This window comes from Bos indicus x Bos taurus, chromosome 1 (assembly GCF_003369695.1).
Source record: "Bos indicus x Bos taurus breed Angus x Brahman F1 hybrid chromosome 1, Bos_hybrid_MaternalHap_v2.0, whole genome shotgun sequence".
NCBI classification, from domain to species: domain Eukaryota; kingdom Metazoa; phylum Chordata; class Mammalia; order Artiodactyla; family Bovidae; genus Bos; species Bos indicus x Bos taurus.
The window spans coordinates 65,671,200-65,692,944 of record NC_040076.1 but is presented as its reverse complement, the minus strand read 5'-3'; the positions used below and the strand labels follow the sequence as shown (position 1 = coordinate 65,692,944).

Below are 21,745 nucleotides of genomic sequence, written 5' to 3'. Positions count from 1 at the left end.
AGAGTCTTCTCCAACACCACAGTTCAAAAGCATCAATTCTTCTGAGCTCAGCCTTCTTCACAGTCCAACTCTCACATCCATACATGACCACAGGAAAAACCATAGCCTTGACTAGACGAACCTTTGTTGGCAAAGTAATGTCTCTGCTTTTGAATATGCTATCTAGGTTGGTCATAACTTTCCTTCCAAGGAGTAAGCGTCTTTTAATTTCATGGCTGCAGTCACCATCTGTAGTGATTTTGGAGCCCAGAAAAATAAAGTCTGACACTGTTTTCACTGTTTCCCCATCTATTTCCCATGAAGTGATGGGACCGGATGCCATGATCTTCGTTTTCTGAATGTTGAGTTTTAAGCCAACTTTTTCACTTTCCACTTTCACTTTCATCAAGAGGCTTTTTAGTTCCTCTTCACTTTCTGCCATAAGGATAGTGTCATCTGCATATCTGCGGTTATTGATATTTCTCCCGGCAATCTTGATTCCAGCTTGTGCTTCTTCCAGTCCAGCGTTTCTCATGATGTACTCTGCATATAAGTTAAATAAAAGGGCAACAATATACAGCCTTGACGTACTCCTTTATAGCATGTAGTTAATACATCTCATACTTGTGTTCCTGTAGTCTGTTCCTATTGACTTTTATTTTTCTTAGTTTTCTATAAAAACAATTGTATTGTCTCTTTACTGGGCTTCCTCCTACTTGTTCGGCTCTGAGCCCAAATGTTTGTTATCAATCCTCAAGACCATCAAGTTCTGCTTAGCTTTTTATCTCAGCTGCCTCTTCGGCAATCTGTTGATTTCCCTAGGAAAAAGGGTGACCTCCATAGCTAGGGTCACATCTTTGGTTTCATTTCTCTCCTAGTTTTTTAGGTTCTGTAATTCTTTACTTCCTTTTTCCTGTCTGATTGTTTCAAAGAGGCATTTTCTGACCACCTTTTCTGGTTATCATCAGTGGGAGGGTTGGTCCTAATGACATAATCTCCCATTACCAGAAAGCTATGTATTTTTAATGTATGTGAAAATGCACTAGTGATGAGAAGGGACTGAGACTGGGACGCAAAGCTGAGACTGCCAAGTTTTCTTATTTTGGAATAGTCTCAGGGAAATACAGTATCATGAGAATGAGGTATATATTTTGGTTTTATTTGCTTATGTCACAGTACAAACTCAGCCCTGAATTTCAGTGACTTATAATAAGAGGCTTTATTTTTAATTCATGTTACAGTTTGGTTCTGGGTTGACTGTGGCTGTGTTCTGCATTTTCTTCATTCTAAAATTCAAAATGAAGAAGAGTCCCTATCTGGAATAAACCTTCTTTTTCTGATGGTGTTAGATAGCTTCCAAAACTCCTTACATGTGCTATATGTAAGTTTTGCTAACATTTTATTGGCCAAAACCAGTTAAGTCCGTGAGAGTGAAAAACACTTTGAATCACATGGCAATGGATGGAGGCTCCGGACTTCACAGAGAAAGGTAGCAAGTTATCACAATAATAACAATCCACTACACAAAGGCATATGGCTTTAAGAAAGGGAGTAATCAGTAGAACTTTGAAATTCAGTCCCTCTTAAAACAGTGACAGCCGAGTGTGTTTAGGATGGATTCATCAGCATTTGACAAAACAAGTTATTAATTTTTTTTAAGTCTATCTCTTTAACCAGTATTTAATATACTCGGAGATGGGTGTAGCCCAGGTGACAGGGAACTAGAGAACACCTCTCAAGTTACATAGATGCCTTCAGTGAGTAGACCCTTCCCATCTTCTGAGCCTTCTGGGGACAACAGGAGTGGTAATCATAGACCAATGACACCTTGAATATTGACCTAGATCCCAGTTCTTGTAGCCCCACGATGATCACTTTTAGCAGCTGTGGTTGCCTGCCAAGAAGCTCATGGCAGCAGTAGTTTCAGGGAAGTTCTAACTTAATACCTTGGGATTTAAGATCTGCATTTTCACCAGCAGCTAATGACTAGCTCCAGCAGCCCATAAAGAGCTCTGATTCATACCAGAGGGCTGCAGGCTTGCTGTGGCCAAACTCTATGTAGGACTAAGAGGCCACTGATGTGGGGGATTTTTGAAACATTCCAATTCTCATCACAAAGAGTGGTATTCCAATTATGTCTGTTTAGGATTAAGAGGAATTGTATTTTGAAGAATAGATTCTTTAAGGTGAAGTTTAGAACATTGATAAAATACTTTTAAAAATAATTTTGAACTTATAGATAGATTTTAAGTGTAATGTAGTTTTTACTTCCTGAGTGTTGAAACCTAAACTGAAGCAGTCTGACCTTCTTCTTCTGTTTAGTCTGTCCTCATGTTGAATGACAGCCCAGAATCTAGGGCCCTGGATCATTCTAGTTATTAATCTTAGGATGAAGCTTATAGTTGATGTCCTGGGTTACATCTGTTCCAGATTTCCAGTCTCGTTGCACATGTGAGCACTAATCTGTGGACACTAAAAGCAGTTATGAAAGTATGTTGGTGTATCTGATGGAGTACCTGTTACTTGTTGTTTTTTATAGGCTGAGCGTCAGGCTATCAACACAAGAGTCCAGGGTTCGGCGGCTGATATTGTCAAAATAGCCACAGTTAATATTCAGAAGCAGTTAGAGACCTTCCACTCAACTTTCAAATCCCATGGTCATCGAGAGGGTTTGCTCCAAAGTGAAAGAACAGGTTTGTTCATAAATGTGGCCCCTGTTATAACATGGTAAGACTAGTTACATCAGAAAAGAAAAGGGAAGATTACTTAATTTCTCAACAGTTCTCAAACATTTTGGTCTCTTGATGTCTTTACACTCTTAGAATTATTAAGAATCTCAAAAAGTTTTTGTTTATGTTCATTATATCTACCAATATATACCATATTAGAAATTAAAACTGATAATTTAAAAATATTTATTAACATTTACAGATAATAATAAACCCACCATGTGTTAACATAAGTAACATAGTTTTTATGAAAATAATGACATTCATTTTTTTCAGAACAAAAAAAATTGGTAATGAGTGGCTCTATTTTACTTTTCTGAAAATCTCTTTAGTGTCTGGCTTAAGAGAAGACAGATTCTGTTATATATTTTTGCATTCAATTTGTAGCAATATTTCCTGTTCTGTAACCTCTGGAATGGAAAACCCTCTGTAGAGTCTAGGATGATAAATGTCCCGGTTTGTGGGAGACTGATGGTTTCCCATGATGTGGGACTTCCAGTGCTGAAACCAGCATAATTGGTCACCTTACCTTACTGTATACTTATGAGAGAAGGAGATCATAAAAGGAAAATACTCCTTGGAGTTCCCTGGAAACACTTTTTTAATTTAAGGTGTGGTCTGTGAACCGAAGACGATCCCTGAGACCCTTTCAAAGCATCTGCAAAGTCAAATTATTCTCTTAATAACACTCAGAGGTTATTTTCCTTTTTTAGACTTCTTCTCTCAGGTGTGCAGTAAGGGTGACCAATTATCCTGGTTTTAGCACTGTAAGTCTCTACATAGAAACCTTAAAAAAATATGTGTATATATGTATGTATATTTTATATATATATATATATATATATATATATATATATATGTATGTGTATATATAAAACAAAGTAGTGAAACTGTCCAGAAATAAACTATAAATTTATGGTCAATTGATATTCAAAAAAAGGAACATGTTTCCTGTTCATGACCTTCCTTGAACACATGTACACATTCACACTTTTGTATTTGTAGAAAGAGGATATATGGTCAAAACTTATTTGGGGCAATAACATTGTACTGTGTGCTTTGGAGAATTTAGGAGGAAAGTTATCAACCTATGTTTGAATTTTAAATCTGCTAAGGAATGGAAGATAGGATATGTGACTGAAATAGTTACATGACTTTTCACAGCAGAATGATGCAGTGTCCAAATGAAGGTATAGATAGTATCAAGCTTTAGAATGAGTGGAAGACAATGTGGAGATGTCATTAAGAATGACTTCATTGTGTAATGCTGAGTTAAAGGCAGTAGTAGGTCAGGGAGATCAAAGGAAGCTGAGCCTGAGGAAGCTGACCTCACAGGGAACAGGAGGACCATGGCATTCTGTGTCAGAAGCTGAAGAAAGCAAGGGAAATCAAAAAGGACAGAGGTAGAGTGATCAGAATGCAGAAAAACTAACTCATCCAGACAGCCAATGATGCAAGAAAAGTGGAGTCCAATGGGGCAGATCAGATTTAAGCAAAACTGGCAAACATGCACAGCCTTTGCAGCCCTGGTATAGAAGCAACTTGCCATGCATCATCTGCCTTAGCTGTCTTACCCTGTGAGAGCCACCTCTGAGAAAATTTGGGCTGCAGGTAGTGGGAGTTAAAGAGTTCTCTGAGGGAAGTACCAGATACTGACGGAGATGGTTTCTGTGCTCTCCTGAAGAATAAGGAAATTTGGATGGCAGAAAGGAAGGACTGCTCTGAGAAATGGGCAAACGATGAAAGGGTGTTATTCCAAAAGTATTAATGTTGAAGCTTATTTTGGTGATCAGAGGGGCATAATCTAAACCACTTGGCCCACTAATTAGGAAATAGTGACTGAGTCTAGATTTTTAACCATTTTTGTATTCATGAGTTACTTTGAGAACCTGCTGAAAGTGTATAGATCGTCTCTACAGGAATTTGTATGTTCTCTGAAGTCCACAATTGGACACTGGGTTTAGAATTCCTAGTCTAGAGTGTGTGCTCCAATTAGGGACCAGTTTTACCATGATGACACTCTGGCCAGAAAAAGACATCATCAGGGAGTGTCAGTCAACTCCATTTATTGACATCTTTGTTAGAGTTCTCATTTCTGGGAGGAAGTCAGTGGAGATTTGAATTTACCTGATAGGCGGGCTAGGTGGCAACCAGCAAGCAGTTCTTTTCTTGATAGTTCCAAATTTTATGTGTTTTACTCTCTTAATTATAATTTCTCAAGATTTCTTAAATCTCTCTTTTAAAAAAACTTCTCCAAAGCCCAGTGACCTATTTACTGATCAGTTTTGCTGCTTTTTTCATGGATTAGGATTGTTGCCAAAGAAAAAACTGCAAGGGATGTTCTGCCCCATCAGAGGAGGCTTCTTTATCCTTCAGCTTCATGATGAACTCTTATATGAAGTGGCAGAAGAAGACGTTGTTCAGGTATTTTTGCAGTGTTTGTATGCATTCTGTAGAGAGCTAAGATACTAGGTCAGGCTAAGATACATGAGATTTCTGGAACCATTCTCTAGCCCCAGGATGGCTATAGAAAAGTAGAAATCTTAAGGGCAGAGAAAGAGCTCAGAGTGCTCAGCTTTAAACCCATTTTAAAAGAAATTCATGATGCAGGAATATTTTTGTCTGTGAGAAGTTAGATGAGAATTTGGAGTCTTTCCCTGAGGTTTTCAAAGCTCTGAGCATTCTAGTAAACCTGGCAGAGCTCCAATTCCTCAGTGCAGACTAGTGTGGGATGCTGGCTTTTTTCTGGCTTAGAGTGAAGAGCTCCTGTCGGCCTTATCACCTCAGTGGGTGGGCTGGCAAAGATTCTTTGCCCAGAGTTTGTTAACCTCTTTTTCTTCCTTCTTTTTTTTTTTTTTTCTTTTTTTAGTTTTGTTTTCTTTGTTAACCTCTTTTTTTATTTTTTTGTAGGTAGCTCAGATTGTCAAGAATGAAATGGAAAGTGCCATAAAACTGTCTGTGAAACTGAGAGTGAAAGTGAGGATAGGTGCCAGCTGGGGGGAGCTGAAGGACTTTGACGTGTGATTGTAGGGAAGCCTGGTATAGGTAAAATCACAAGGAAAGAACAGAGATTGCCCTTTCACCTACTTTATGAAAATAGAAACCCCCTCAAGTCTTGATGAATTTAGGATAGTAATTTTATAGTGAGAGTTGCAAAATGTGCATCAGATTTTAATCCTCTATAATGTAAAAAAACTACTCGAGGCAAAATATCGAGTTTAATGTTTATATTCACTTTCAAAAAGAGTATCTGTGAAATTGCCTTTTATAGTTTACTGTGGCTTTAAACAGTTTCAGAACACATGCTTGAAATTATGTACTTAGCACTTTGGGTCTAATCTGCCTGGTTGAACATGAAGAAACATTTCTGCCTCAGGGGCATTTTCATCCCAACCAGGATTCAGACACTTGAAATACAGCAGGAGCTAGAGGCAGATAAGGATTTGGTTTAACATAAACCACCAGGGTTAGGTGATGTGTGTGATTTTCATCCAATATGAGTGTAAGACTACTGAAGTAGTATTTTAAAACAGCATTGGCAAGTAAATTAAGAATTCTATAACGTGGTAAGACTTGATATGGATGTAGTCTAGGTATGGATTTTCATGAATTGCCATTTCTTCTTCCTTTTCCTCTTGTAATTCATACAATGACTATATTTCTAATACTTAGGTATTATAAAACAAGCTACAAGCTACACCTCTCCAAGAAGTATTCTGATCTGTAAGATCGTATGTTTATATTGCATTATAAGATAACACTGCCAGAGAAGATAACACTTCCTCTAATCAGTCCCTTACTGCCTCTTTCTCTGTGGCATGGTGAGAATACTCATGATAAAAGATTGTACTTTATAATCCCAGTCAGAGCTGAATAACCAACTTTTTTTTTCTGTTAATAAAATTAATTTATTTCAGACTTTATACCAGCAGTTCAGTTTTTAAAATTGTGTTTGGTCTAAGCTTCAGAAGCTTGTGTATCTTATTTTATAATTGCTCACAATGTCTGTGTAACAGGAAGTGTTTATTATATTCTCAATCAGTTATTAAAGGGCTTTTTGATGTTTGTTAATCACAATTGTAAAAGACAGTTGCTTTATAAGCAAAATGTAATACACTATTAGTAGTTGGATATTAGTGCACATGATTGATCCTCAGACATTTTGATGGTTGGGGGAAGTGGGCAGAAGATGACAGAGGTAAGAGGAAAGTTACATCATTATTTCTTGAGTTTTTTCCATGTTTACCTGTACCATGTTTCTTAGAAAAGCTGTAGCGCTGTTGGTAATCTAGTGGCCTTGAAAATCCAGCACAAGAGAAACCTCAGTCTATTTACGTGAGTGTTCTTCAAATATGAGTGGAGGTGTATGGGTCATGTCCACCTCATTTTTTGCAGTCATGGCTCTGCATTTGTGGTTTTCTTCATCCTTTTTGACCTATCAGCTGAACTTAAAAAACAGGCCCTCCTTGCTTTGTGAGATTCGGTTATCGAAAAATTCCAGTTTCCCTGGCTTACCTTTGTAACACTAGTGTCCCTGCAACACAATTCAGATATCAGTTGACGTGGTATATTAACTTAGTAATTGCATAAAGTTCAAACTTCACTAATAGCTCTTCCGTCCACAAATCACTATGTTAATTCTAAATGCCCTTTGTGGTAGGTAGAATAATTCTTGTTCCCTCCCCAGATGTTGATATCCAAATTCCCAAAACCTGTGAACATATATGACATGGCAAAAGGACCATCACTTAATGTAATTAAGTTAGAGATCATGAGATGGGAAGATTATCTGGTTAATTTCAGTATGAACACAAAAGTCTTTTGGAGAGGAGGGCAGATGGTCAGAGTCAAAGGAGAAAATGTGACAGTGGAAACAGAGTGAGATTGATCATTGAAAATACTTCATTGCTGACTTTAAAGATGGAAGAAGGAGCTGTGAGCCAAGGAATGCAGACAGCCTCTAAAAACTGGAAAAGGCAATGGAATGTACAGCCTCCAGAAAGGACAGAGCCCTGCCAGCACCTTGATTTTAGCACAGTAAGATCATACTGGAGTTCTGACCTCCAGAACTGTAAGATAGTAGTTTGTGTTTTTGTTTGTTTTTTAGTTTTATTAAGATATAATTGACATGTAGCACTGTATAAGTTTGTGTACAGTATAATGACTTGACTTACACATATTGTGAATGATTTCTACAGTAAGTTTAGTTAGCATTCATCATCTCATTTAGGTACAAAAAGCGTTTTTTTCCTTGCAATGAGAACTTTTAGGCTTTACTTTCTTCAGTTCACTTCAGTTCAGTCACTCAGTCATGTCCGACTCTTTGCGACCCCATGAATCGCAGCATGCCAGGCCTCCCTGCCCATCACCAACTCCTGGAGTTTACCCAAACTCATGTTCATCGAGTCGGTGATGCCATCCAGCCCTCTCATCCTCTGTTGTCCCCTTCTCCCCCTGCCCCCAGTCCCTCCCAGCATCAGAGTCTTTTCCAATGAGTCAACTCTTCGCATGAGGTGGCCAAAGTACTGGAGTTTCAGCTTCAGCATCAGTCCTTCCAATGAACACCCAGGACTGATTTCCTTTAGGATGGACTGGTTGGATATTACTTTCTTAGTCACTTTCAAATATACAATCCAGTACTGTCAACTATAGTCATCATTACATCTCTACTTTCTATATATAAAATGCTGTTTTATTTCTTTTTCTTGCCTGATTTCTAGTACTAGGACTTCAGGTACTATTTTTAACAGGAGTGGTTGAGAGTGGACACCCTTGTCTTAGTCTAACTCTTGGAGGGAAGGCTTTTAACCTTTCACTATTGAGTAGATTTTAGCTTTGGGCTTGTTATATATGGCCTTTATTATGTTGAGGTATAATCCTTCCATACCTAAGTTATTAAGAGTTTTTATTATGAACAGATGTTGAATATTGTCAAATTTTTTTCTGCATCTATTAAGATAATCATGATTTTTATCCTCATTCTGTTAAAATGGCATGTCATGTTTATTGATTTGCATGTATTGAAATGTCCTTGCATCCCAGGTATAAATCTCAGTTGATTATGGGCTATAATTTCTTTAGTGTGCTGTTGAATTCAGTCTGCTAGTATTTTGTTGAGGATTTTTGCATCTGTATAAATCAGAGATACTAGCTTGTAATTTTCTTGTAATTTTCTTCTCTTGTAGTGTCCTTTTCTGGCTTGGTATCAGGGTAATGCTGACCTCATAAAATGAGTCTGGGAGTGTTCCCATCTCTGATTTTTTTGAAGACTTTGAGAGGAATTAGCATTAATTTTTCCCTAAACGTTTGGTAAAATTAAACAGTGACATCATCTGCTCCTGGGCTTTTGTTTGTTGGAGGGTTTTTTAAATTACTGAATCAGTATTCTTACTAGCAATTACTTTGTCCAGATTTTCTAATTTTCATGATTCAGTCTTGGTAGGTTTTGTGTTTCTCATAATTTTTTCATTTCTTCTAGATTACCCAGTTTGTTGGAATACAGTTGTTCATAGCCTCTTACGACCCTTTGTATTTCTGTTACAAACATCATTTGTAATGTTTCCTCTTTCATTTATATATATATATTTTTTTCTATTTATTTTTTTTATTTTTTATTTTTTTGCTTTTTTTTTTTTTAATTAATTTTATTTTATTTTTAAACCTTACATAATTGTATTAGTTTTGCCAAATATCAAAATGAATCCACCACAGGTATACATGTGTTCCCCATCCTGGACCCTCCTCCCTCCTCCCTCCCCATGGCTGCGATCCAAAAGTCTACAAATAATAAATGCTGGAGAGGGTGTGGAGAAAAGGGAACCCTCTTACACTGTTGGTGGGAATGCAAACTAGTACAGCCACTATGGAGAACAGTGTGGAGATTCCTTAAAAAACTGGAAATAGAACTGCCTTATGATCCAGCAATCCCACTGCTGGGCATACACACTGAGAAAACCAGAAGGGAAAGAGACACGTGTACCCCAATGTTCATCGCAGCACTGTTTATCATTTATATATTTTTAAATTTATTTTAATTGGAGGCTAATTACTTTACAATATTGTAGTGGTTTTTGCCATACATTGACACGAATCAGCCATGGGTGTTCATGTGTTCCCCAACCTGAACCCCCCTCCCACCTCCCTCCCCATCCCATCCCTCAGGGTCATCCCAGTGCACCAGCCCTGAGCACCCTGTCTCATGCATTGAACCTGGACTGGCAGTCTTTTCACATATGATAATATACATGTTTCAATGCTATTGTCTCAAATCATCCCACCCTCGCCTTCTCCCGCAGAGTCCAAAAGACCGTTCTATACGTCTCTGTCTCTTTTGCTGTCTCGCATATAGGGTCATCATTACCATCTTTCTAAATATATGCATTAGTATACTGTATTGGTGTTTTTCTTTCTGACTTGCTTCACTCTGTATAATAGGCTCCAGTTTCACCCCCCTCATTAGAACTGATTCAAACGTATTCTTTTTAATGTCTGAGTAATATTCCATTCTGTATATGTACCAGAAGTTTCTTATCCGTTTGTCTGCTGATGGACATCTAGGTTACCTCCATGTCCTGGCTATTATAAACAGTGCTGCGATGAACATTGGGGTACACACGTCTCTTTCCATTCTGGTTTCCTTGGTGTATAATTTTGTTGATTTGGGTCCTCTCTCTTTTTCACTTGGTTAGTGTAGGTAAAGATGTGTCAGTTTTGTTTTATCTTTTTAAAGAAGCAATTCTTAGTTTTTTTTAACCTTTTCTATTATATTCCTGTTTTCTGTTTCATTTATTTCTGCTCTAATCTTTGTTAAATTAGATTAAATCTAATCTGCTAAATTTGAGCTTAGTTTGCTCTTCTTTTTCTAGTTTCTTGAGCTGTGGAGTTAGATTGATTATTTGAGATCTTACTTTTTCTTTTTAATTAAAAAATATTTTATTGCTAAAAAATGCTAACCATCATCTGAGCCTTCAGTGAATTGTAATCTTTTTGCAAATGGTAATGTCAAAGATCATTGATCACAGATTACCATAACAATCATAATGAAAAAAAATTGGAAATATTGAGAGAATTATCAGAGACACAAAATGAGTAAATATTGGAAAAATGTATCAATAGACTTGCTTGATGCAGGGTTGCCACAAACATTCAATTTGTAAAATATACAATATTTGCACGTCTTTTTTGTTTCTTAATGTAGGTATTTATTGCTGTGAATTTTTCCTCTTAGAACTAGTTTTGCAACATCTCATAAATTTTATTTCCATTTTTATTTTTCTCAAGATTCTCTTTTATTTCCCCTTTAATTTCTTCTTTGATCCATCAGTTGTTCAGGAAAGTATTATTTAATTTCCTTGTAGTTGTGAGTTTTCTGGGTTTTTTTTCCTGTTACTGATGTTTAGTTTCATACCATTGTGGTCATAGAAGATATTTAGTGTAATTTCAGTCTTCTTGTGTTTATTAAGACTTGTTCTGTGGAAAATGTACTACTTGTGCTTGAGAAGAATGTATATTTTGCTGTTATTGGATAGAAAGTTCTGTCTACGGCTGTTAGATCCGTTTGTTCAAATTCACGGTTTCCTTAATGATTCTTTTTGGATGATATATCCGTTGTTGAGAAAGTGGGGTATTAATGTCCCCAACTATATTTGTATTAGTGTATATTTCTCTGTTCAGTTCTGTTAGTTTCTGCTAACTGGATGTGTAAATATTTACAGTTGTGATGAACTTCTTTTTGTATCTTTTTGTAATGACTGTTTTTTGTCTCTTTATCGTATTTACATTAAAGTCTATTTTGCCTGCTATGTATAGATCCCCTGCTTTTGGGGGTGGAGTAGTGGAGGCATTTATCATTTGCTTGACATATCTTTTCCCATCCTTTTTAGTCTATGAGTGTCTTTAAGGCTAAAGTGAGGGTCATATGGTGTTCTTGTTTTGTTTTTTTTAATCCATTCATCTTTCGATTGGATAACTTAATTCATTTACATTAAAGTGATTATTGTACCCCAAAGTCTTCTGGTTAGGCAGGACTGGGAGCTACACTGAGCAGTGAATGGAGCTATGATTCTGCTCCCCTACCTGGACGGGGAGGTGGAGGGTGAGGGGAGGAAGACCAGGCTCCAGGACTGGAAGGGATCTTTGTTTGAGGTCCCAATTCAGGCACACGTGCACCTTACTGATTCCCTAGTTAGATTTCATCACTGTCTTGGCTCTGCAGACTAGCAAAGCCACTAGTTGGGACTACTACCTGGGCATTGTAGGTAGGACCTGGGTCTGTAGGATCTGAGTGCTCGTTGTTGCAAGCCCCTCCACTTCTTCATCACAATCTGATTCCCAGAGACAAGCCCTGCAGATTCCCTTGTTATTCTCATGAAGCAAGACCTGAGTGGGACTCCCAAAAAGGGACCCAAAACACTAGAACAGCTGGATGTCTACTGGGATCTCTTTTCTCACTGGGGAAACTGTAAGCTCAGGGGAGACCCATGCTGTGCTGGCGTAGGGTAGAGGCCACGCGGTCAGCATGTACCATCTCTTTTGATCCTTCTAATGTGGTCTATCTCAGTCTGTGTGGTACAGTGGGTGCTTTATTCTCACCCATCATGCTCTAGGATTTTCTCAGCAGTGTCTTATCCATGAGTAGTTTTCCTCATGAGGAGGAGTGCAGTTGGGCATGACTTATGTCACTATCTTGGTGACATCACCCCTAAATTTGTTTTGTTTTAAGCCAGTAAGTTTGTAGTCACTTTTTATAGCAAGAATTGGAAACTTAATACACGCATCCTAGTGAGTTACCAGTTATATCATTTCTTTCAAAGTTCGTCCATGACCGGTCACTGCACATCTGTCATTCACTTTACATACAGACAGTAAAGCATGTAACAATGTTGACTTGGGTTTCCCTGGTGGTTCATATGGTAAAGAATCTGCCTGTAATGCAGGAGATCTGGGTTTGATCCCTGGGTCAGGAAGATACCCTGGAGAAGAGAATGGCTACCCACTTTTGCCTGGAGAATTCCAGGGACAGAGGAAACTAGTGAGCTACAGTCCATGATGTTGCAAAGAGTCTGACATGACTGAGTGACTAACACTTTCAATGTTGACTCCTGGCCTCCCAGTGTTTAAATTATGTGATATTTTATAAGAATAGTTAACCAGAAGAATAATCTGGCTAATTAAGATACAAGTACACCAGCAAAATGAAAAATGATAACACTGTAAAGTGAAATTCAAATTGGACATAGAGTTAAAGAAGTAGCTGACTGGAAGTATTGACACTGATGGCACTGTAGATACCCTATATATGCAACTTGAAAAACCTAGTGAAGGCAAAATTATCAACATAATTGAGGGAAATGGTTGTCATTAAAAAGATGAAGATATCCTAGAGAAAGTGATTCTAGCAAAAAACTTTATCACTTATTAACCTACAGATTTACTGTAATTTCAATCCGTCTCAACAGGAGGTTTTTTTTGAGATAGATAATATCCTGAAATTCACCTACAGAAAAAAACTCAATACCTATTAAACTAAACTAAAAAAGATCATTAGGACATATTATAAAGATTGTAATAATTTAAGAGTTTGATAAGGACATAGAAATAGAGATTATTTGGGCAGACTGTTCATTTGCTATAAAAGGAAAAGAGTGTTTTTAAATGCAAGTAAATCAATAAAATCAAAAATATTTTTATAAGTTTATTTTGAAATAACTTCAAACCTAAATAAAAATTTCAAGAATAGCACAGAGACACTCACTCAGGTGAGAAACGACACTTAAGTTTTGTGAATTGGGCCAATTATGTCTCACATAGCAAATGGGTCCAATTTCAGATCATGTGTCACGCCTACTTGTCACGTCTCCTTAAATCTGGAACATCCATCTTTCCTGTACTTTCATAACCTTGGAAGTTTGAATACAGGCTAGTCATTTTATAGAATGTCTCTCAGTTGGGTTTTATCCAGTGTTTCCAGATGGTGCATTTTTGGCAGCATTATCACAGAGGTGATGCTGTTTTTTTCATTACATGCTTATCAGATGTACATGCTATTCCCTTACTGGTTATTGTAACATTTTCACCTGATTAAAATAGTGTCTGTCAGGTTTCTCCAGTGTAAAATTATACATATATGTGTATATGTCAATGTATATATAATGATTAACAAGTACTTTTCATGAAGATATTTTGAGACTGTAAATATCCTATTCCTCCATCCCATTTTAACTATTTTTAGCATTCACTGGTGTTTGTTGCCCGTGTTATTACTACAGTGGTTGCCAAAGAGAAATTTTAAAATTCTATCCACATTTATTGGTTGACATTTTACAGTAAAGAAAAGCTCTCTCTTTTCCTAATTAATCACTTAACATCAGTTGGACTCATGAGTTATTAACTTACTATCATTACTTTTGATACACCAATTATCCCTGATTTGGCCTGTATATTCCCTTCCAAGCTGACTTATATGTCCTTTTGACACATCCACATGGTTCATTGAGTATTTTCTGGCACAAAAACATGTTCCAACCTTGAAACCAGCTATTTCTTCAAGAAGCCCCAGTTCCTTTTAGCAGAGAAAAATGTTCAGAAATTAAAGTCTAGGTACTGGGTGTGCTCCTGGTTCCTTGGCTGATGCTCCCAGTCCTCTGTGTTTGGAATTAGGATATGCATGTGTACAACACACACACTTTTTTAATATCGTGTGTGTGTGTGTAAAACTCACACAGGTGGTTCAAATTCTAATACTACAGGGATCATTTTTGCTTTCCCTTTTATTTGTACTTCTCCAACAGGGAGAAACTGCTTCCTGCATCCTCAGTAATTTACTTAATTGCTCCGTCTCTAATCTCCTGATCCGCGGGGCTGGCTTCTGCCCTGTTCAGCCTGCCTCACACAGGCACCTGTTAGCCTGAGCGCTGACCCTGCTCCTCACTCCAGCTCTGTGCGTCGGGCTGTCCCTTTCACCCTGTTCCAGTGCGGTCCCTTTACGGGGCTGTGAGAAACAACTTGCTCAGGTTGGTTGACTTTCGGACTGAAAGAACAGGGAAAGAGAAGAGGAAGGAAGGGAAGAATGAGGGAGAAAAGGAAGGGGAAAAGTGAAATCAGTATTTTAGACATTGAATTACAAATCTACAAATCCTGAGTGATTGTAATTCAAAGAGGGTGAAGAAGTAAATGGATCCTTTTGAGAAGGTTCTGAAGGGGAGACTGGGTATTTGGATTTTTGAAGAGTTTGTCTTCATAGTTTTACTTTTAATCAAAAAATGTTCTTTAGGCTAGGGTTGGTTTGTTTTTCTGCCATCTTTGTACAGAACCAAAATTAGGAGGGAAATGGTGGTGGTGGGAAATAGTTTCTGAATAATTAGACAGCATTTGAAAAAATAAGATTAGTTTGCTAAGGCCACAGTGGAGTAAATATAAAGAAAATGCAGAAGAGGAATTAACCATTCGGATTAAAGCCAGAGGAGCAGGAGAATGCAGTTTCCTGGGGGACTTTTGGAGGTGCAGGTTAGTGTATGTTCGTGATGTAGGTGGTAGTATAAGCCTATAATAGATTATTTTTTTCTTGCATGGGATTAAGGTTTGAACTTAAAAAAAAGTGAGGAAGTGGCCATGAATGTTGAATTTGTAAATACATCTTATTTATTTCTCCCATTTTAGATTAATAAACTCTAGCAAAATCTTTCAGTTTGGGGAACTTTGCTGTAGTCGTTCAGTTGCTGAGTTGTGTCTGACTCTTTGCAGCTCCATGGACTGCAGCACACCAGGCTCCTCTGTCCTCCACTATCTCCCGGAGTTTGCTCAAATTCATATCCATTGAGTTGGTGATGTTTAGGTTTTATTTCCCCTTCTCTATTTTAGTTCAAATACATATACTGTACATAGCTCCCCCACCCACCTCCCCTTTTTAAAACAGTTATAGCTTGCAAAACCATGGTTCACAGTGTTGCAAATGAGGGTCTTACCTTTGTCCATATTTAATCTTTGCAACAATCATTAGTGGTATATGACATCATAACATAAGAGAGCATCTATGTACAAACATATACAATTTTATTGATATCTCTACAGACTACAAGAATTTTAAGTATAGTCACAATTGCTGAGTGCAACAGAAAAATAGTAATTTGTCGTTTTCTGAAAAGATGCAAAAATTCTGAAGATGAAAGAAAGATACATCAATGATATCATCTGTTTCTTATTTCCTAGAATAAAACATCACATAATTAAGTACTAAAAATTATAGGTTATTAGAGATTTTGATCCTGTGTACACTTGTCAAGAACCACCACCTAGTTCATTTTCTGGCTTTGTAGTTGAGAAGGGTGGGCCCATACCATAGGGGAGCAGTGTGAGATGAGAGAACGGAACTCCCATTTTTTCATTGACTAGTATTTCCTTGGATAGGAAGACTCTCCCTTTTTGAAGGTGAAAGCACTTTTTCAGGGCACTGGAAGCCACATAGTGAGTTGTAAGCCTTCTTCCTTTAAATAAATGTCTAGTAACTTAGGAAATAAATCCAAAATCCTTTGCCCTGGGAGCAAAGACAACAATCAAAAAAGGAGAGATGTCCTCTCTTCTTGCTAAGATCAAGTTCAATAAAATATCACTATGGCAGAACAGGTAACTGGTACCCATGTCTCCTTCAAATGAAGAATGCATAATAAATTTGGACCTGATTTAGTATATGATTGTTTTGAGAATTTCTGCTATCCAACTAGTAAGAATTAGTTTTCCACTTAGTGTTAATGCTGTTGAACTTTTATGATATCTCTGGTGTCTTTTGATGTCACAATGTGTAAGGCAATCAAAATCTAGATGTTTGAACTGGAATAATTAGTGGCAAAGTCACTAGGAGACAATCATGAAGACAGAGTTAATAGCTAATGGAGCACTGCCTGGTCAGAAATGTGTACAGATTTGTTTTGGGTTGCAACACAGATATCAATCTGGCCAACACTGTATCGCCAATATCTTACTTTCCTTGATGCCTCAGAAGTGGGGCTTGAACACCCGCCAGTATAGATAAATGCGTCTTCCTTAGTAGAGGTGATCGACCTTGGCTGGATATTGGAACTATCTTGGAGGCTTTCAAAAGTACTGATGTTTGGTTTCCACTCTGAAAGATTTTGGTGTAACTGGGAATTTTAGAAGCTCCTTAGGTGATTCTTATGCACAGCCAAAGTTGAGAATCACTTCCTACATAAATGTTTGAATAGACCAGCTGTGCTTCAGTTCTCCATCAAAGCTTCTTCTACTTCACTCTGGCTCCCATGTCCCTCTCTGCCCAAGCCTACCTGTATTGAGTTGGCACTTCCTCTTCTTCCCCAAGCCAGACCTTTCCTGTTTTGCATTTTGTCCTTTCAGGGCTACGTTGTCTGCAAATATATACAATAAACTTCTACAACCATGCTCCCTACAATGGTGCAGTCCAAATACTTGACTTACTGGCATGTATTTCTGACATCTGGAGCAGTGTGTCTGTGAAACAGTAACTGCTCAGAAGTGGGGTTGGGGCTACAGAGGACAGAGGTGAAGAAGCCGCGAAGCTACCGTGTTTCTCCTGATGCAAAGAGCAAGACCTGGCAGGAACATTTTGGCATTGCCCTCTGTGAACAAAGGTGATCAAGTTACAGTGTCTTCCCACAAGGACAGACTATAATCATACAGATAAACTCCTGGGTTGTCCCAATGATCCTAAACCAACGAGAGGATTTTTAGTCTACTCTTCTTAATCTCCTTCAGCCAACCTTGGACATAATCTTTATTTTCCTTTTCCTTTCTCAAAGCCATGGTAACCCCTTAATGTAGATAACAGACATATGGTTCACATTTTTATAAAAGGACTCCAACAGTAAACTTTTTCCTTTATAATCCCTTAGTATCTTTGAGTAGTAGAGACACTGGATTCTGATTTATTAATTTGAGAATCATTCAAAAGCTATATGAAAGGTTTGAAAAATCATCTTTTTGACTAAATTATCAGAAAACATCTCACTCAGTTCTGTCACCATCCTTCCAAAGTCAGACAGAGACCCTGATGATGACCAGGGCACTAAGTCTGGGTCTCAGTGAAGTGTAGGAAGCAGAGCTGATAGTACTGCTTTTGCAGGGGATTAAAATAAATGATGAATCAGTCATCCATCCCTCCAAACTCCAGGGTTAATGGATAATTTATTGGTAGGGATTATTGCTGGCATTATTAGAACCAGGGAAACATATACTTCCAATTTCTCATGATGAATTATAATGCTAAAGGCCCATTTTTCTCCTGGGACACTAAGAAAGGCTTCTCTCTTTAGGGAGTCATAAGGAGATAAGGTCAACTTGTAGAGACTGCAAGCCTTATCTTCTGATATCACCTTAAGCAGACAAAACGTAATTTAATGACAGCTAAGGCTCAGAGTCATTTTCTCTATCATTGTTCAAGTTACTAGGAGTATTTTTCTTATGTTCCAAGGTAGAGGCAAGACAGTTAAATAGTAGAGAAGAGAGATGTAAAGTATTCCATGCATCAACAGTAGTTGTTTTCCAAAGATGACGATGATGATTAGGTGGTGGTAGTAGTATGTATGTGTGTGTCTGTGTGCGCGTGTGCTAAGGTCAGTGCAACGGAACAGAAATGTTCAGAGAAAAATCACGTCCATATCACATTCTTGTTATTGCTATCTCTTTGAATTATAAAAATAATTTTGATACAGTAAAACCTCATTAATTTGTATTCCACTAATCACAAGTTTATGGGATGAAGTTACCCTTACATTAAGAAAGGGTTTATAAAAACTATATTGAAAGACAAAAAGAACCTCTTTGCAAGCATTTCAGAAGAACCTCACTTCTAATTGATGTGCCAATTACAAACTTTTGGTCTATTCATTAAAGTCAGAGTTTTAAGCACTTCTGTGAAATGCTATTTTGTCCTTTCTGGTATTTTTTTTTTTTTTTGGTATGCTTTAAAATATTTTGTATTTGTTTTCTTTCTCAAAATTAATTTGCTTTTGTCAAAATTACTGAGAACATTAAAGAAAGTGCCTCTTTAAACAAATTCACCAGAAGTTTAAAAACTAAAAAAAAAAAAAAAAAAAAAACGCAAATACTATTTTTGGCTACTAAAAGATCCTGGACTTAAGGAAAATGATGAATTCTGAAGAAACACAATGTAAGTCTATTAAGACCTTGATTAACCAAAATTTAATGAGCCGAACCCATTAATTTTCTTTAAAAAGATTATTTTTGAAAGAACAACATACATATTATTGGATGGGTCCCAGAATCTGCATATACTCACTTTCTATGGCCTGACTTCCAGAATCATGTTAAATAACGGTAGCAGGTGTCTTGTCTTGTTGGCCTCTACTACTTCTCTGTTCTGATGATATCTTTTATCATATTAAGGATATTCTTTATTCCACTTTTAACAGAGTTTTTAATAAGGAATCGGTGTTTGGTATCTGTTGACATAATCTTGTAGCTTATGTTATTTAGCCAATTGAGTGACAAAGTATTGATTTTGTATCATTACACTCTCTATGACTAAATCCAAGCTAGCAAAAACACCACCGCATTTTATAACCTGGTAATAAATATTGAACCAAAAAGCAATTTCTAATGAAAGCCCTTGTTAATCAGAAATGTCAGAATCCCTTTCTTAAAACATTAACTGAGGTTTTACTGAATCAGACTAGAGAATGACCAGTTTGGTCTGTGAGTATCAGGCTGCAAGAGCACCTTTGAATTGAAGACCCCACAGGGATTGAACAGTAATATACTGTGTAATTGGCAGACAAGGATACAAATGGAGCATTAAAAATATGTCACTTTAGAAACTGAAACCAGTGTGTGAAATCAGTTCTGAAAGCTAACTGCATTGTTCTTGTAAGTCTAGTTTCCCCGAACCTATTGTCAACTCCCCTGCAGAGTATAAGCCAAGCTGAAAAAATGCTTCAAGGTGACCCAACCCTGCATTGGTTGTGACTAAAAATAGCAACTTGTTCTGAAGGTGATGGAAATAATTGTGTTAGGAATAATTTACTGTACTGGCTATATTTGATTATGACTGAGAACTGTGAATAATGTAAAATATTATGGAGAGAGAACAATGTTAATCAGACTCTTGACATAAGAATTCAATAATGTCCTAGTATATAATGAAAGTTATAGATGACAGAAAGACTCTGGTTTGTTTGCTTTGTCAGTTGGGTATCGCAAATGTACTTGAAATGCACTGATATCTTCTAACACAGATTTTTTTTAAATTGTCAGGTGTGGCCCAATTTATAAAAATAGTTTACCATAAATCTTTTTTTTTCTTCTGTCACAACATGCTTTTTTCTTTTCCTCTTAAGATGTTAATTTATCATGCATTTTTTTTTCATTAAGTGCATTAATGCTTTTTGTTTGTACAGGATTTTTTCAAATCAGAAGGACTCCCCGTAGTTCCTAAATGTAAATCCTTAGCAAACGACATGCCAAGATGATAGCTCCATTCCATGTGGGAAAAGGCAAATTCAGCCATATCTTGGGATTTTAACCAGGATTCCAGCGTTGGGTTGTACAATGTCTCTGATAAGTCTCCCTTATGATAAATTCAGATGGACTGTAATGGAACATTTTGTAGAAGAAACTGGCTTCTAGCAGTTGAATATTGATGCTGGGAATAAATTTGGTTTCCCTGAATAATGGTTTCTCAAAGCAGTCATAGCTTCTTTAGAAGTTTAGAATTGGTACCATTTCTTATCCTTATATTTCAGCATTAACTGGAAAGAAAAAAATAGTCACATAAGATGTTAAAAAATATTTAAAAGTTCTAATCCAAGCTCATGTTGAGCACATCATACATACCAAAACCTCAAAACTTCTAAAACGACCTTTATATTATGAAATAAACTACAGATAGATATTTTTACAAACCAGTCAAGCTCTAAACATTTGCCTGACAGGAAATGATTTTTAATGACTGAGACAAAAAGGAATGTGTGAATTCAGCCTCTGCTGCCCCTCACACCTTCTTGAGGGGGGATCGTAGTGTATCAGAACCAATAGATAATTTTCTTTAAAGCCATCCTCTAAGGTGAAGAAGTATTAATATAATACTTAAAAAAAAAAAAAAAACCCTGTTTTTTCTCCCCAATCCAAGGAGAATTATAATACATAGAGCAAGGTCCCAGTTACCTTGGCTCTTACACATGATTACTTAGAGTGGCATCTCTGTTTAGGCTCTCTTGTGCAGAACCTAAATGTCTAAAGTTATTACTGGATGAAGATGCCTATATTTACATAGGCAGCTTACCTCATGTGCATGTTTGGAGAATGCCTCTGCACTGGTCATCATGCCTGCAGTTTTCTCTTCCAGCTCTCCCAGCCTCTGTCCTCTCTCATCAAGGGCGATCCGTGCTCGAGTCAGCTCTCCCATCACCCCTCCGGCAGCGCCTTTCATCCCTTCTATACCACCTGGTCCAGGAATGTGCTGCGCGAGGCTGCGTGATGCTTTTCCTGCGGTAGCTTCCCCAACTGGGAGTTCAAGCAATAGCAATTTAAAACACTTTTTCAGTAATTCAAGTAAGTATAGTCAGGCTTATGACCAAACAAAGTACTTATATTGAATTTTATTGTCATAATTCTCACAGAGAGACATATTTGCTCCTATCATAGATATATATGTATTTGGAGATGTTAGCATTTACCCAAGAAAAATGCCTATGAAAGAGACTGAGATGTGGTTACCATATGTTTTATTGTGTATATGGGGGAGGGGTTCATACAGTAATGACATAATTGCATTTCTTTATATTACTGCATTGGTATGCTCACAATTTTATTGTGACCTCATATTTAACCCATATTAGTGTCTGTTCCAAACTCAGGCCTGATGATTTATTTAAATTTCTGCCCAGCTGGGCATTCCAAATCATCTGTGTTCATCTTCCTATCAGCCTTTGTAGCCCTCAGTAGTTTTTTGTTGTTTTTTTTTTAAATCTGAGTGTGTGCGTGTGTTTGTGTGCCTGTGTAAATACTACAGAATGGGGTATATATGCATTATG

At 37.2% G+C, this 21,745-nt stretch overlaps 2 protein-coding genes across 2 annotated transcripts in view; one reads left to right on the top strand and one right to left on the bottom strand.

Annotated features, from left to right (window-relative positions):
• POLQ (DNA polymerase theta) overlaps positions 1–6,631 on the top strand; it is a 105,388-nt gene extending 98,757 nt beyond the window's left edge. The window contains 3 exon segments of the mRNA XM_027531193.1: positions 2,519–2,672; positions 5,017–5,132; positions 5,619–6,631. Coding sequence (XP_027386994.1) covers positions 2,519–2,672; positions 5,017–5,132; positions 5,619–5,732 — 384 coding nt within the window. The 3' untranslated portion in view covers positions 5,733–6,631.
• A 9,106-nt stretch (positions 6,632–15,737) lies between these two features.
• Positions 15,738–21,745, bottom strand: part of STXBP5L (syntaxin binding protein 5 like) — a 306,548-nt gene continuing 300,540 nt past the window's right edge. The window contains 2 exon segments of the mRNA XM_027531120.1: positions 15,738–20,461; positions 20,995–21,215. Coding sequence (XP_027386921.1) covers positions 20,420–20,461; positions 20,995–21,215 — 263 coding nt within the window. The 3' untranslated portion in view covers positions 15,738–20,419.